Raw genomic sequence first — 17,411 nt, forward strand, 5'->3', positions numbered from 1 at the left:
ACCTTTAATTCCATAAATACCATCCCGTCTGAGAAGTACAGGGGTCTATATGGGTAGCAGTGGGTCCCAAAGGAGGGGCATGCCCTTGAGTGGGCACTTGGATAGCTTCATTCAGGATCAGGTTTCTCCAAACCATCAGAATATCTCTATCTCTACCTCCTAACCTTTCATCAGCTGCTGTCAATACCATGGAGACACAGCATCTCTGAAGAGAATGAATCCCTTTCCATTGACATCTGGGGAGGCACCCGTTCCCTTTCAGCTTTGAGTAATGAATGCACAAGAGCTTCATGAGAACTCTGAAACTGACTAGGGCTTATAACCTTGAGGTTGGCTGAGCCCAAGAGCCCCTATGCCTGTTAATTTCAGCCACTGGCCCAAAGCAGGCCTCTCTAATCACCGGTCTCACCTACTCCTATTCCCAAACTGATGTGGGTTTTCCTACCCCCACTGCTGACCTCCCTCTTGCCATGTCCATGATGTTCTCTGGCACCCTTGTACCTTGCAAATAAATTCCTCACTCTCCCAGCACCCCAACCTGTTCATGCCATACATATTTGCCCATGCTTCTCTTCCCATCTGCAATGCTCTACTTGCCTCACTTATTCACCTGAAAAAACATTCTTTTCTCTATGAAGACTGAGCTTAAGCATTACTTCTCCTATGAAGGTGTCCTTTGCTTCCCTTAGCATCGTGTCTTCTAAGATTTTTTTCATGTTAACTGCCGAATGCAAACCAATCAGATGACACTGGTTCTTTAAAAAATGAATACAATCTTAGGCCAAATTAACAAAGGCATGGTATCAAGAAGGGAGGTAAAAATCTACTTTGTATTCTGCTTTATTCAGTGTACATATAGAGACAGTGATTTTCAAGTATGGTCCATGGACTCCTGGGAATCCCTGAAATTCTTTCAGGGGATTCTCAAAGTCAAAACTACTTTCATAATCATATTAAGACTTTATTTGAGCATCAGTGATAAGAACACACACACACACACACACACACACACACACCAGTGCTTGGCCAAGAAATAATCACCACCTTCCAGCCTCCCCCATTATTAAAAAGCAATAAACACTCTAACAAAAGAGAGACATCAGGTTGCCTGGTATTATCATTCTCCCATTCAACAAATGCTTACAGCTCACCACCTGGGCAGCAGGCACACAGCTGGCCCAGAACATTTTGCACTGACCAGCACATGGTCCCTGCCCTCCAGGGGTTCACTCTCAGGTGGGAGACAATTACATAAAGAGATGATTGTAGAACTGTCTCTTCCATCCACAGTGTCTCAACCACACTGAACAGCGTGGGAGTTCCTGAGCAAGTGGTGCTATTTGGAGCCTTTGCTTAAACTGCCCCTCTGCGTGGCATGCCCCTCCACTCCCTCCCCACCCCCAAGTTAGCAACGGCCGCCCACCCGTGCCCCCTTCTCTGACAGCGGGTTTCCCACTGCAGCAGATCCCAACTGGAAGAGGGGAGATACCACCACCTTAATTCAAGTTTTGAAATTTTATTTTTACCTAGGATTGGACATTTCAATTAATGAATTAGGACTCTGAAGAATGATCCCTCCCAGGCAGCTTTCTGTTTGCCTATCTCTAATCCTCAACATCTAGTATGACAGCACACAGTAGGGAACAACATACACCAGAGCTTTTCACAAATTGATGTATTTACTTCATTATCTGCTGATCAACTGAGTGCACGTGGGCGTATCTCAGTCACTTTAAGTCACATGACTGCAAGGACACAAATGTACGCTAGCTCATCCTCTGGTTGAGAGTCCCTGGGGGACACTCGCATCCTGGTGTGGCTTCCCTCTGCATCTTCTGGCTGCTCTGCCCACTCCGGCCAGTTACCCCGACATTCCCTGCTGCTCTCCCTCTCTCCTCCCTCCCTCCCTCTCACCCTTCCTTCCCTCTTTCCCGGCTGCTCTCCTTTCCCTCCTAAATCTATAGTATTTGGTACATTCACAGACCTGGCTTAGCAGTTTTGTGACCTTGAAAAGGGGCTCAACCTCTCTGAGCTCCCTTCTCCCTGGCTCCCCAGGCCGGGTTCTGGGTGAAGCACTTGGTGTACATTAGGGCTCATGACTCCTCACTGTGGCCCCGTGAGGTAGGTACGGTCATTACTCCATTCCTCCAGACGGGGAAACTGAAGCTGAAGGAGAGGAGATAAGTCACCCAACAGTAACTTGTGTGCAGTTGGGATGTGACCCAGGTCTGCATTCTCCACCGATTTCAGGCTCACGATAACCTCATGACTGCTGGCTTGCTCCTCCCCGCTTTCCTGCTAAGATGGAGTAAAGTAGGCAAGGGCCGGTCAAAACAGATCACAGGTTCACACAGCCTGAACGCGCCAGCGTCTACTGCAGCTGCTCTGGCGTTCTTTGTTTCGCCACTCTGGGACACAATAAACCCCAAGATGGCAAGGACCAGGGTTTCTGCCTCTCTGGGCTGATGTCAGGAAGAGCAGCTGCTGGGCGGACCGCTGGGCACAGTGCAACTGCCAGGGCTCGGGGGCCTGCGGTGACAGGCAGGGACGGGACCAACCCACAAGGAACTAAGACCTGATGTGGAGGGAGCTAGAGAGATGTGTGACCGTGGGAGCAGCAGAGGACGGCTTCCTCAGAGGGATATTTACTGGCCCCACCGCATACCAGGTCCTACGTCAGGCTCTTTGATTTCATCTTATCTAATCCTAATGAAGGAGGAAACTGGACTTGAAGCCAACACCCTTGAAAAGCCTCTGAGCTGAGATTCAAATCCAGATCTGTCTGGTTCTTAAACCCATGCCCTGTCCTCTGAACACGCAGCTCTAGGAGGGCACATCGGCTCTGGGTCTCAAAGAATGATGTCCAGAATAAATGAATCACTTTCAGTGTAAAGTGAGAAAACACATTCTCCCCAAATCTCACATCATAACCAGCTGGAAAAGCAAACATAAAGGAGACACTGGAGACACAAACATGGCAAGAAGATCGTCTGAGCAAATATCAGCTTCTCCTACCCCTGATTTCCTGCTCCCAGCCAACGAGGCTAGTGGATATTCCAAAACTGCTGCTGCTGATTAGTGCCAGGCGAAGTGAGGGCTCTCAATATCAGTGTCTCCAAGGCAGCTGCACTCACTACGTCCTGGAGTCTCAGTTTTGTTTTTTATACTGTAAGACAGAGAGATCATTACAAGCGGGTGAGGGAAGCCAGCGGGGGGAGGGAGGACCCGGGAAGTCCTAAGAACTGTGGTCACTAGGCCTCAGCCGCCTCCTGCAAGGGCTTCTTAGAGGCAGTGGAACCCGCTCAGCAGGCATCAGACAGTCAAGTCTCTAGTTGGTTCCAGTAGAAAAGGAAGCTGATGGGGTTGGGGAGAGAGGGTAAGAAAGACACTGGGAACAGTGGAGTTGAAAACTGTGGTGTGTCCAGTCTTCCCTTCAAGCTGAGTCTCGTTCAGAAGAAAAAAAAATCTCCGGTTATAGAAGACAACATTCAGAAACCAACTAGTCCGATCACTGAGTTTAAAAAACAAATCCTGGACCCCACCTTTGGAGATCTGATTCAGAAGGACAGAGTGGTGGGGTGTGCTCCAGCTCTCAAAGCTGTTCTAATACCAAGTGTAAGGACCAGCAAGCCTGTCTGTATTCCTGACTCCCTTCCTGCCTCTACCAAAACAGATACTTGAATGTTTCCTCAGTAACCCTGCCTCACCCAGCTTTCCTCTCTGAGCTGTCACAAGGCTGCTGCCAGCTTTGGCACTATTGCTACCAGGAAGACGGTTCTCTTCCTTCTTCCTGTGGCCCCATCTCAGCTTATTCAGCACCGTGAGGCAGAAGTTTGCCTTTAGGGATTAAGGATGTGCACCCCCTGGCAGAAAACGCAACCAGAAGGGCATCTGCCATCACCTTTGGGCTTCTGGAGGAGGGGAGCGGCTGGTGAGGGGAGGGGGGACCTCCACAGCGCTGATCGGTCTCAACTGTGGGGCAGGGGCGACCCCTGGTGGTCACGGAGATTACAGCCCTCAACCCCAACTCGCAGGTGGAAGTCGGAGCCGAGCACTTACTTTGTTCAGGATCCAGTCAGCATCTTCAATGGCTCTTTTAATAATCTGCTGGATCCTCTCAGGGTTGTCTTCATCCGAATGAACTCGGAAACTCTGGAGGTTTAAGCATAGGGAAAGATGACTAGGCAAAAATCACAGGACTGGCAGCTTCAGAGCTGCAGTTGTGGGCCAGGCACACTGTGGGCACTGTACACTCAGCATCGCTCTTACCCCTCCACAGACCGTTATGATGATCCCACCCTGAGATGAGGAAACAGGCTCAGAGACTCTAACTTGCCGTTAAGCAATGGCACCAGCATCTGAATCCTGGACTATCTGACTACACAGCCTGTACTCCTACCAGCAGGGCAGCCGTGAAAAGGAAGACTGGCCCCAAGTTACCCCCAAACCAAGCTGGGCCCAAAGGTTATCGGGTAGCAGAGGCCTAAGGGAAACTTCCATCTCTCTGCTTCGTTTGCTCTTCCCAGGAAGCTGCTTTCACCAGGCTGAGCTCTCTGCATGGCTTCACCACAGAAAAGAGCAGAGTTTCTCCAGACCCATGCTGGAAAGCCACGCAGGGAAGGGAGGGGCAGCGGAGAGGGTGGCTTTGGAAAATCCAGCCAGGCCCAAAGCAGAGCAATGCAGGGCTGCTGTTTGCTTTGACCAGATGTTCGCCTTTGAAAAGCAACATGAGATTCAGGTTCACTGGTGTGGCTCTCATGGCCCTTCAAAAGAACTGGTTACTTCCCTCTGATATGTCACTCTCAACCCCACACGTCCTCCTACTTATCTTTAGGAGCACCTCAAATGCTCACCTCCAGGAAGTCCTCCCAGACTCCCTCAGACAGCTAACTACTCCTTCTCCATGTTTCCACAACCCTCTGTTGCTACTTCTATTTTTTTACTTTCCATACTATATACAAATTTTAGCTTCTAACTTTTTATTTGGAAATAGTTTTTAATCTACAGAAAAGCTGCAAGAATATTATGAAAGAATTCCCTACCAGAATCACCAACTGTTACTATTTTGCCACATTTGCTTTATCATTCTCTATATGGGTTTGTATAAAAATTTTTGGAAGCATTTAAAGTTTCAGGTATCATGCCCTTAACCCCTGAATACTTCAGGTGTGTAAGCAAGGGCATTCTCTTACATAATCATAGTAATCAAATTCAGAAAATTGAACACTGATATAATACTATTATCTAATCTACAGTCCATATTCCAGCTTCATGAATTTCCCCAATAATGTCCTTAATAATCATTGCTTTTTTCTGGTCCGGGATCCAATCTGGGATCACTCCTTACACTTAGTTGTCACATCTCTTTAGTCCCCTTTAAACCAGAGCAGTCGTCTGCCTTTGTGCTTCAGGACGTTGACACATTTGATGAGCACAGGCCGGTTGTGTGGTAGACGGTTGCTCCGTTTGGGTTTACCTGATGTTTTCTCATGATTAAATTCAGGTTGTGCATTATTGGCAGGTATGCCTGTCAAAATGATGTTATGTCTCACACTCTATTTTAATCATCTGTTTAGCTGCCTTATTCAAGCGCTGGCACAGAGCTGCTGTGCTGGGTGCATCCTGTTTCCGGAACAGAAACCAGCGAGAGGAGCTGGGCTGGCCAGCACTGCTTTCCGGTGGCTATTAGGGAACTGCCACCCCCACCCCCACCACCGGAAAAACCATCCCTGCCCACTGCCCCTGGCCCCCAACCCTGTGATAGGCCCCCTATTACAGGAAGCCCCCCACCCCAAGCCCAGTGGACCCTACTCCCACCTGCCTGACAGCATGCTTATAATGCTCCTGGATGCCCTTGGTTGGCAGCTGCCGGCAACAGCGCAGCAGGTATCGGTAGAGCTGCAGCGGCCTCTGGACCAGCTCTGTCCCCGGTAGCGGGGCCATCTGCAAGACCTCTGTCCCTGGAAAACACAGAGCATCACTTCTAGGCATCAAGCCAATACTCAGCCCTGGCCCCCAGCTTCCAGCGCTCTGGGAAGCAGACGTATTTGATACAGTGCGGAGCCAGGTCCCCAGGGAACCCAGACCCCGAGCTCAGGCTGGGCATTCGGCCCTGCAGAAGTCTCAGCTCAGAGCAGGCCTGCAAGGACCAAAGGGGAGAGGCACAGCCTCATCCTGTTGTCTTCCTTCTGGAGACCAGCTTCAGGTGGTGGATGAGGAGGTGTCACGCCAGGAGGAATAGGGAGATGAGCAGGAAGATCCTGCATCACAGTCACTGAGAAACCAGCTGACTTCAGGCAACAGAGGGGAGAGTGCCCAGAGGTCTGAGCCTCGCTACTCAAAGTGCGGTCCTGGACCAGTAGCATCGACATCACCCATGAGCTAATTAGAAACACAATGTCACCCCAGACCTACTGGACAGAACCTGCAATTTAACAAGATGCTCCACAGGATCCTGCCTGGACCTCTACTACAGCATCTTGCCTGGTGTCCCTGCCTGAAGCCTGTCACTCCCCAGTCGCCCCCACAGTGATGCCAGAATGAGTGTTGGAACCAGTTTCTCGGCTCACCCCAGAGTCAGACACAAGGAACTTGTCCCAGACCCTTTCAGCCGGCAAGTAGGTCACCTCTTGTGCCTTTGCACACACAGCCCCCTCAGCATGGAGCTCCCTTCCCCGTCTCCTCCATGTGAGGAACTTGTGTTCATCCTTCCAGGACCAGGTCAGTGTCACTTCCTCTGGGAAGCCCTTCGTGACTGTCCCTCCCTGGAGGGGGTGGGGGGTGCAGTGCCACGTTCCTGGAGCTGTAACAGCGCTTCCCACACTGCTGGGGATTCATCAGCTGCCAGACCTACTGAGCCTGGCCCGGGCCCCAATGCTTCGTGCCCTGTTTGTTGAACTGGACTGAATGGAATCTGTTATCTCCTCTGCACAGATTTCCCCTCTCTGAGAGAGAAGCTCACTGTGTTCCAAATGGAGATGCTAACAGACCAAGATTAAGTGAGGGGCCTTAGTTTTAAAGTAACATAAAAAGAAGACAATCCCCACCCACTCAAAAAAAGAGAACCAGAATACTAAATCTAAATACTAATCTATCTCAAATTAGGAAAGGAAACTTACTAAGGAGCTAGTTTCATTCCATTTCCAGCATATGATCTTCCTGGCAACAATAAATGTCTGTCTCCACAGTTTAAATTTGCCCATTGCTCCTGGTACTATGACCTTTCACTCTGACACTGGGGTGGGCAGGTGGCCGCCTGCCCCCCCAAATCCTCCCACCTGGTAACATCCTGGGATGAGCCACTGGGAATCCACCCCTCCAGGTCTCAGCCCACAAGGTCTGGGTGGGGCTCCACTCCAGGCCTGACCAATCAGAGCCTTTTATCCACATGGTCACGAGGACTGGTTCACAGATGGGCACATGACGAACTGGTCCAGTCAGAGCAAACCTCAACACCTATGCAGGAGTGAGTGGAAAGGCTTCATTCTTTCCCTCTAGACTTGATGCTGAGAGGACTTCACCCTCAGGGAAGCCATCTTGCCTCCTCTTGAAGCCTGAGATTGAAGGCACAGAGCAGACGGCAGAGCTGAGACCCTGATTGAAACCAAGTCTAAAGAAGTCACCTGGGGGACTTCCCTGGTGGTGCAGTGGTTAAGAATCCGCCTACCAATGCAGGGGACTCGGGTTCAAGCCCTGGTCTGGGAAGATCCCACATACCGCAGAGCAACTAAGCCCATGCGCCACAACTACTGAGCCTGTGTGCCACAACTACTGAAGCCCGCGCACCTAGAGCTCATGCTCCGCAACAAGAGAAGCCACTGCAATGAGAAGCCCGTGCACCTCAACGAAAACCCAACGCCTCCAATAAATAAATAAATAAATTTATTAAAAAAAAAAATAAAAAGTCACCTGAGCCCCAAAACCATGCACCTGAAGGCAGTCCCAGATTTGCCTAGGGTCCCAACAAACCGCAGGTTTGGGTTTGTTGTTTCGTCACTTGCAACCAAAAGAGTCCTAACCGATGGACAGATCTAGCCCTCCCAAATTCTGCTTCACCAATGAGCTCTGATGGTTCCAGCTCTAAGGAAGAGTGCAAACAGGGCAGGGCTCTTCAAGGTTCTCTTGCCACGTATATCAACCTGCCCGTCCGACTAGTCCCACTTCAGCACAACAAACAGAGGGGAGCCACATATCGTGGGGACAGAGACCTTCAAGGGCCACCACAGAGGACACAGCACCGAAGACTGATGGGCAGACTCTGCTGGCAGGCTTTCCCAAACTATATAAAGTGCTAATCAAATATTGTAAAATGCTAGTCGTGTAACAGATGGTTACCATCTGCAGTCTTTAAAATTAACACTTGGAAAGAACACAACTTTGTTACATTACTTAAAAACCCAAGCAATACTTAGAAACCAACCCAGCAAGTATGGGCGGGAGATTATTTTCAGCTCAATTATAATACTTAGTCATTCTCAGTAATAACTAGAAGAGAATGCCTGTGTGGGTCCACTCAGACGAGTTAAACTAAAAATGTTTTAATTTAATTTAAAGCATGGGTTTGCTATTAAGGCGCAATGAACCTCACAGCATCATTGCTAAATCTGTAGTCAAACCCGGTAGCCCTGGGAACCCTTGCTTCGCATATCCTGCTCTTTGGATTCGACCTTAGCCTCCCCACCTGAGTTCCCTGCCTCTGTAAAGACACCTCTGTCTTCCCAGGCAACCAAACCAAAGCCATCACAGAGACAACCTGCCTCCTCCTCAAACCCCATGCCACTGGTCTCTAAGTCCTATCAAATTCTACCTCTGGACGCCCCTCAAATCTGTCCCCTCCTCTCTATTTCCACTGCACATCCTCGGTTCAGACTCTTATCACAACTCAGGCAGACACCTGCAAGAGTTCCCAGCAATCTATTGTCTGACAATCTATTCTCCACTCAACAGCCAGAGTGAATCTTTCCAAAACATAAATCTCAGCATGTCACGTTCCTGCCTAAAACCCCTCATGTCCATCCCATCCCTATCACTCATGACAACTTTTCCCAAAATGTGGGACAAAGATGAAAATATTTTAAGCAGTGTATGGACCAACATCTTTTTATTGTCATGCTTTTATATTTATTTTCATGTGTAATGAGAAAAAAAATTCCATAATCTCATAGGTATTATGGCTTACAACAGTTTAAAAAATGAACGGGCAGAAAAGTGATTTTTAAAAATGTATCAAGCAAGTAAGAATGCAGTTGAAATCTGGATATGCCAAGAATCATGAAAGTGGTATTGAACTTTGGAAAAGCACTGGTCTACAGAATAAAATCCATACTGCTTTCTATGGCCTCCAAGACCCCCTCTTGCTCTGGCCCCTGCCCACCACCCCGCATCACATCACCCAACACTGGCTACTGAGTCCAGGCAAACTGAGCTCTGATGGCACACGACAGTCTGTGTCATGTTTGCCTGCTATAGTCTCAGCACCGTGACAGAATGCTTGGCCTATAACAGATGTATTAAGGTTCTCCAGAGAGGTAGAACCAATCACATATATATACAGAGAGAGAGAGAAAGAAAGAGATTATAAGAGATTGGCTCACATGACTATTGAGGCTGGAAAGTTCAAAATCTGCAGACCTGATATCCCAGTTTGAGTCAGAAGGCCAGAAGCTGCTGCAGAACCAGGAAGAGCCAATGTCTCAGTACGAAGGCCGCGTCAGGCAGGAGAATTCTCTCTCGGTAGGGAAAGGCCAGTCTACTCAGGCTTTCCAGTGTTTGGATGAGGTCCACCCACGTGAGGGAGGGCAATTTACTTTATTCAGTCTCCTGATTTAGATGTTAATCTTATCCAAAAACACCTTCACAGACACACCCAGAATAATGTTTGGCCAAATATCTGGGCACCCCATGACCCAGTCAAGTTGACCCATAAACTTAACCATCACAGATGGCTTTCCATCACCTAGTGAATAAAGTCTTAAGCTCTTCAGGCTGATGCCAATTCCTAAAGCATCCTCATCTGCCCAGATTCATCCCTCCTCACTCTCCTACCTGCCAGGCACACTGACAAAAACCACCTATAGTTCCTTTAATGATAATAACAATCATCATCATCATCATCATCATTTACAGTTATTATTACAACTGCCTTGCTGAATACTTATCATGTGATAGGCACTATTCTAAAAATGGACAAGAATTAACTAATTTTAATCTTCTCAGTAACTCTACAAGAGGTACCATTATGCTCTCCTTTTACATATAAAGAAACGGAGGCAAAAAGAAGGGAGGAAATTTGTCCAAGGTCACACAGCTGTGAGAGCAGAAGCCAGGCTTTCCATATGGGAAGTCCGGCTCCAGAGCCCGCGGTGAGTGCTGCCTGGAACACTAGCCCCTGCCCCCAAAGGACTTTTATTCATCCTGTAATACATTTCTGTGGTTCTTCCTAACAGCTTCCTTCACCCCCAATTTTCTTTTTGAGGGATGACTCCTTCCCATTGAGCGTGGCCTGCTGAGACTGCCGCCAGTGGCTGCATCTCTCCCGGCCACAGGGAGAGCATCAGACCCAAACTAGGCCACTTGAGTATCTGCCACCTCTGGAAATAGGTTCCTGAACATGGTGACAAAGAGCCGGCAAATGAGTTTATGGACCCCTGAGAAGTGTGTCCTGATCAGCTTCTTCCTGCTCTGAACTGTCCTTGAAGGTCCTGCTGCCTGGCCTTCCAGAAATGTCTAGATTCCTGCACACTTCTCTAGGCTTCTCCCTTGGTTCTGGGAGCTCCTAACACTCTTCCAATAATTTCTTTTTGGTTAATTCCTCCTATCCCTCTTACCCCCACACAGAACTAGACTCCCATCTTTATTTGTGCGTCCACAGCCTGTTGCACGTGCAGGAATCACCCTGTGTTTGCCTGTCCATCTCTCCCACCAGCCCACGAGGGCAAGGACTGTGTCAGATCCTCTGCCTCAGTGCCTAGCACAGTCCTAGCACACAGTGGACTCCTCCATCAATGCCTGCTGACTGAACAACCTCAAAATCCAGCCAACCCCTAAGCTTGAGAAAACAACAGCTCAGCCTCCTCCCTGCCTTCAGGCCCTGGAGGTCCAAATGTGGCCGAGATAGCCTGTGCTCCTGCCCGTTATAAAGCGAGGACCGCTGCCCTCTGCAGTGTCCTCCATGCCTCGGTACTCCTGGCCATCCCCTCTGGCAGAAACACCCTCCCTTTCCCACCCAAATACTCCAGGCCTCTTCCAGTCTCCTCAGCCTCCCTCCAGCTCACCAGCAGGAACTCCCGCAGGCCACTGACACCTCCTACCTCACTCAGTCTGGAGAGGTCATCAGACAAGAATATCCTCGGCTCCCCACCACCATGAAATTCAGCCTCACCTGAGAGCCGACTGATGCGTTAGGCATGGTGCAGTTTTACAACTACCCTCTGACAAAAAGCATTATAATCCCCACTTTGCAGATGTGGAAACTGAGGCTGAAAAGTGGGCTGACATGCCCATGGATACACAACCAGGGAGTGGTGGAGCTGGGATGTGGGCTCCGGCTCCAGCTCCAGTGCTCCAACCTCCCTGAGTTCTTGAAGGAAAGGGGGCCCCTCCTTTTCCAAGGACCCGTTAGGCTCTCAGAGACTCTCTCCAGGATTAATCCAACACCCTTCTGAAACGTCGACTCTTCAATCCCTCCCTATGCTCAGCCAGAATGAGCCTCTAAAAACAAAAATCTCATCTGTGAGCCCCTTGCTTGACATCCTTTAATGGCACCCACAGAACAAACTCTAGGGTCATTAGTATGTATGCATGGTGATGGAGGGGTGGGGTGTTGAAGACTTTCCCCAATCAACCACCAACCTCTCTCCCATCTGTAACCAAATCCCCACGCACTCTACGTTCTTCCCGGCTCAGTCTCCTCTGTCACTTTGTCACTCCCACAGTGCCTGGCACACAGTGGCCACTAAACAGAGGGGTGTCAGATTGAATCCTCCCTCTCCCCAACAACTTTCAGGCCACTTTTCTGTCCCTGAGTACTGACTGCGTGGAAGAGTCAAGCATGTGGGCCCCAAACCATGGCAAGGCTGATGTGAGGATTAAATAAGAGACATAGACGCCTGGTTCATGGTAGCAGCTCACTGAGTATGAGGTTCCTCTCCCAGGCCCTTCTCTGCCCCTGGAAGAGCAGCAAAAGGGAAAACAATACGTTATGATGCCCTTTTAATGCTTCTATCCGAAATAGGAATGGCCTGCTAAAGGAAGCCTCTGGTGCAGACTGAGGTCAGAAGAGGTTTGTGCATTTCATTGATTCAGTTAGCTCTCTATACATCCGGGAGAAAAAGAAATACATCTTTTTTTTACTTTTAAATCAAACTACAGATCACGTGAAACTTATTTAGCTTTTTCCCAAATCAGAACTGAGTTCTGGTTACTCATCCTGCGGCCACCGAAGTAGCAGGCTCTCAGGAAAAGGTGTTAACCTGAATGAATAGAAACAGGGCAAAGTAGGCCACCTTTCAAAAGCAGGATGCCAAAGAGCTGAAAGTGACCTTCTCCCACTCGGTGTCAAAGAATCTCTTCTCATTGGCAGGGAGTCACCCACCTTTTCTCCCTCAAAGCGTTCCCTCTAGGCAGGGCGCTGAAAGTCCTTTCGCTTCTGAGCTAAGATCTGCCCTGTAAAATTCTACTCGCTGTTCTGAGCTCTGCCCTTTGGGGCTAAAGTCTCCCTAACCTACCACCAAGTCCAGTCTGTCATTATTCAAAGTCACTCATCCCAGCCCCCAAGTCATATCTTTTCCGAGATAAGCATCCTGAAGGTGCCGTAACCCCCAATGCTTCCCCATCTCACCGCCCTCCTCTTTCTGGACACACACACATCCCTTCATTATCCATCTCACTCTTAAACATATTGCCCAGAGGGAAAAACCATGGTTTGCTTGTGTTCTGACCAGCTCCGTGGGCACTGGCGCTCACATGGCAATGCCACCTCCTTCACTTGGGAATCCAAGGAATGCAGCCCAGACTGCATTCTCTGCTCTGGCCCTCACATGGCCCTGGCATTCGGCTCAAAGCAACCTTTTTTCCACGAACTATTCTTAAGTCTGTTTCCCCATCTTGTATTTTATTAGTTCAGTCCAGAGTCACAATCTGCCACAATCTCTGGGATACCTGATCCTGTCTGTTATCCAAGTCAATTCAGCACAACAAAAGCACAGAAACAATCAAATACGAGGTACAAAGGCGGTACAAAGAGAGAGAGTAAGCCCAGCAAGCTGTGTCAGTCACCCATGCAAGGCCATTCTGAGCATCTATCCCGTGTGTGACTCTGGACTCAGCCCTAGGACCACAGAGATGAACAGCCTGATGTGTTACATGGCTCTCCTACCCCTGGCCTTTGCAGAGCTGATGGCATGTCTTACTACCTACCATTCAGGGAGTGATTAGCATATGTCAGGGAGGTGTTGACAGCTTTACATGTGTTATCTCAAGTATCCTCACAACAATCTTATGGAGTAGGTATCATTAGCCCCATTTTACAGATGAAGAAACTGAAACTCTTGAGAAACCTCTCAAGTAACTTGCCAGAGGCCACACAGCTAGTACATGGTCAGGTAAGGAATCAAACCTAGGCCTATTTTATTCCAAAGCCCATGCCCTTACCTGCTTCTAACACTACCAATGTTTATATCTGAGCCACTCACAAATGCTGCCCAGATCAGGGCTAAGGACCCCACTGAGAACTCTCCCCAGGGCTCGTTCAGGGCCAGGTCCAAGCATTCATGAAAGCACCTGACTATACTATATCCAGTTCTTGGTTTTCAACCTTCTCCATAAACCCTTGTTCCATGCTTTTCAGAAACCCAAGGACCTCATCTATGGCTTCCCCCTGCATACAGATGAAAAAACAAGTCCTAAGACTAATGTCAACTACACAAAGAAAAGGGGCAACTAGAGAAATACTAAAAAAAAAAGCTCTTAGGAAACCCAAGGAGAATGTGACAGAATAAAGGAAAAGAGTGAAAATAAAGTCACAAAGGGAATTTCCTGGGAGCCAAATGGTATCACCATTACAGATCCTGAGAAACAGGCCTTCGGCCCCATTTAATCCCACTGTCTTTCCCTAACCTGTGCCCTGACATAGGGCACATAAAAATAAATGGGGAAAAAAAAAAGTCATACATTAAAAAAGAAAGAAAAGAATGGAACTACAGAAAATAACCAGAAATTATGCCCCACTGAGCACTGATAAAGCTAAATTAAGCCTGCACAGGACATTGTTTAAATATGCAATTATTCTTCTGGATGGGTCAAGTCACAATATAGGAACAGAATGGTTCTGCTCCCCCCAACTCCGGGGCTCCAGCGTGAACGCATGTTCTCCTAAGCCAGAAACGGGGAACAATCCTCGCTCCTCCAGTCTCTCTCCCACATGGTCAAGGCTCTCAAGATCCAGCCCCATGGACACTATTTCGGTTCCCAGCTTTGTAACAATGCCTCCTTATCAGCCTCTCTCTTTCCAGTCCAGCCCTCACAGTGCCACCCAAGGCCACGTCCTAAAAAACACATCCTTCTCCAAAACCTCTGTGGAATGTTCTTTATCCAAAGCCCTCTGAAGTCTGGTTCCAACTTCTCTCATTAAATTCACCTTCTCTGGCCTTTGGCTTCCTCCTCTGTAAACTGGACAACAGAATATGTATGTACCTCATGGGGGGTTTGCAAAGATCACTCAAGCTAACATCAGTACACTGCCTAGCCCAGGGGCTGGCACGTGTTAGGTGCTTGGACATCTTACCCTTTCCTACTCTACCTGGCTACCTGTGTTCCTTGCTGTTTGTCAACTTCTGGAAGACAGAGACTATATTAGTCACCCTTCCATAGTCAACAGTGCCCAGTACATAACAGAGGCTCAATAAATGTGTGCTGATGGATTCCCACTTACCAAAGAGGAACTAAAGCCAGGAAGAAGGGGACTGTCCTGAAGTCACAAAGCCAGCAGGTGGCAGAGGCAGGTCTCAAACTCAGATCCTTTGGCTCTGAATCCTCAGCTCTTTCTACCACACCTGTTGTCTCAAAGGATCCTGAACATCACATTTGTCAGCCCAAACCACCCTGGGCCTTGACAGTTTGAAGTGAACCTGGTGAGCTATTCCAGCCAAAGCAAACCAGAAACATCATCCAAAAGCAAACATGCTGGTTGCAAAGTAGAGCAACCAGCAACCTCAACTGAAACTGAATCTAGTGATATTAGACTGCTTTGTGCCAATGGCCTTGCCCACACAGGCCACAACACACTCTTCTCGAGGGCCAAAGACAGGAACTGATGTATTGTACAGCTACCAGGTGTCAGATACTGGGGCTGGGTAATTCAAAGGGCCTACTTAAGCTCCAATCCTGTTACTCCCACTTTACAGAGGAAGAAAACTGAGGCTCAAGGTCACACAGAAGAACCAGCTAAGAGCCACAGCTGGGCTTCTCCCTTCCTAACTCAAGCTCTTTCTACACACACCCAGGGCTTGTCTCCAAGGACCCTTGAGCTGAACGTGCCTGGTTACCCTTTTTCTCTCGTGCTCCTCCTCCCTCTGGCCTCCTCGCCTGTCCTCACATATACCCAACCACTCTTCCAGGCACCCACGTGGCTCACACGCCCATGTATCCAAGTCTCACTTAAGAGACCTTCTCTGAGCACACTATAGTCCCTTCTTCTTTTCTTCACGGCACTTTTTTTTTTCTTCACGGCATTTTTCACCACGATATATATTTACTTATTTGTTTGTATTCATTCCCCCACTGGAACATAAGCTCCAGGAGAGCAGGAAGCTTATTTTGGTCATGGCTGTATCCCTAGTACCGTACAGAGTCTGACACACAGAAGGCACGTGTGTGCTGAAATAGTCATTGGGCACCAATAAAGTGTTAGCTGCTGGCGTTACGGAAACAAATCAAGGCAACCCCTAACCCCACAGAACTTACACAATAACAGAGGATAATAAAAACCAAGTATTCAATTATAACTGAATACTACAAAGTGGAATTCAGGTCCCTGAGAGACTGGCTCATGGGGTCCCTCACCCAGTCAAGGGTCAGAGAAGGTTTCTTGAGAAAGGAACATAAAATCTGAGGTCTGAAGGACGAGTAGAGTGTGGCTGGGTGGACGTGGACGCAGAGAGCGCAGCCTGCGTCCTGCGACTAAACTAAAACACTGAATTGTGCACTTGAAGTGGGTGAATTGTATGCTGTGTAAAAACAAACAAAAGGAAAAATTAGTCCTAAGGCCTCAGGGGTTTCGGCCACGGAGTGACTTGATCAGTTAGGCAGAAGCGTAAACCAAAAGGTGAAGGTGACTCGAGGTAAGCGCGCTCACGGGGTGCTGCGGGCACTCGGCCCGTGCAGGGGCTACGACTGCTTTTGAAAATGGGCAAACTGAGGCCGACGGCGGAGACGTGTGCCCGTCAGGAACATTCCACCAGCTGGCCCGGCGCCCGCATACCCCTGGGCTCCCCGCGGCGCCCCCAACCCCCCGGCGTCCTGGGCCTCCTCCGCCCGAGCCGTCCCCGCAAGGCCTGCGGCGCGTCCAGGAGCCGCGCTCCGGGGCACACGGCTCTCCGGAGGCAAGAGGGTCGGCGAGGGAAAGGCAGCGGCACTGAGTCTTCCACAAGCCGCGCCAGGCCGAGGACGCCCGAGACCTCACATCCCCAGCCAGTCCCCGCCATCCCGGGTGGCTCGGGCCCCCGTGCGCCCGCCCGCGCTCCCGCCCTCCGCCGGCGCCTAGCGGCTCACCGGCCTCCACAGGATCACGTCAGCCTCGGACGCGGCGGACGCGGCGGCCACCAGTGCGCTTGCGCTCCCGGATCGCCGAAGCACCGCCCCCGGATCGCCGAAACACCGCCCCTGCAGGGCGACTTGAGCCGAGCGCCCTCTATCGGCCGCGCGCGGGACTTGGGGTCTGTTAATGAGGAAACCCTACTGGGTGCCCTTTCCCTGATCCGAGTACACCCGGTTGAAAAACAAAGCTGTCCCACTCACAACCTTCTTTACCTTAAACATCCACTCTTCCTTTTGGCTTTTGCTACCTCGGATATAAGCCCTAAAGACAGGCTCTCCCCATTTTCCTGAGTATGGATTGCTGCTAAAATATGAGGGGTGTTCAAGATCCGTGAAAAGGCTTGCAGACGGACTTTTCCTAAACCACTCTTGTTGATGACAGGAATTATATTTGGATGGGAATCTGCGTTTTGAGTCATTTCATCAAATTACAGTCCCATAACACCTGTCAAAAGAATAAATATGAGAGTAATAGGCATGCTTCCTTTCAGACCCATCTATAATTATAATTGAGGAAAAGAATACAGAATTTAAACTCACAGCGACTGCCAGTATCATTCTTTGAAAATGAAATAATGCTGTTTTATTAAATAGGCTCT

General features: G+C 49.2%; 1 protein-coding gene across 5 annotated transcripts in view; it reads right to left on the bottom strand.

Annotated features, from left to right (window-relative positions):
* The window catches only part of LYRM9 (LYR motif containing 9), a 78,590-nt gene extending 61,764 nt beyond the window's left edge, over positions 1–16,826 (bottom strand). For 4 of the 5 annotated variants that reach the window (XR_014238301.1, XR_014238302.1, XR_014238303.1 and 1 more), the window contains exons 1-3: positions 5,818–16,393; positions 4,060–4,152; positions 3,016–3,166 (exon numbers count right to left, since the gene is read on the bottom strand). Coding sequence is in view for 1 of the 5 variants with exons in the window: in XM_082371311.1 (XP_082227437.1) it covers positions 3,149–3,166; positions 4,060–4,152; positions 5,818–5,943 (237 nt within the window). In the remaining 4 variants the exon portion in view is untranslated. Of the gene's footprint in view, positions 1–1,504; positions 3,167–4,059; positions 4,153–5,817; positions 16,394–16,767 lie in introns of those variants that run through there. The other variant, XM_082371311.1, reaches the window with a different exon arrangement.
* Positions 16,827–17,411: the final 585 nt, after the last annotated feature.

Source organism: Balaenoptera borealis (genome assembly GCF_965194805.1).
Source record: "Balaenoptera borealis genome assembly, chromosome: 20".
Classification (NCBI taxonomy): Eukaryota; Metazoa; Chordata; class Mammalia; order Artiodactyla; family Balaenopteridae; genus Balaenoptera; species Balaenoptera borealis.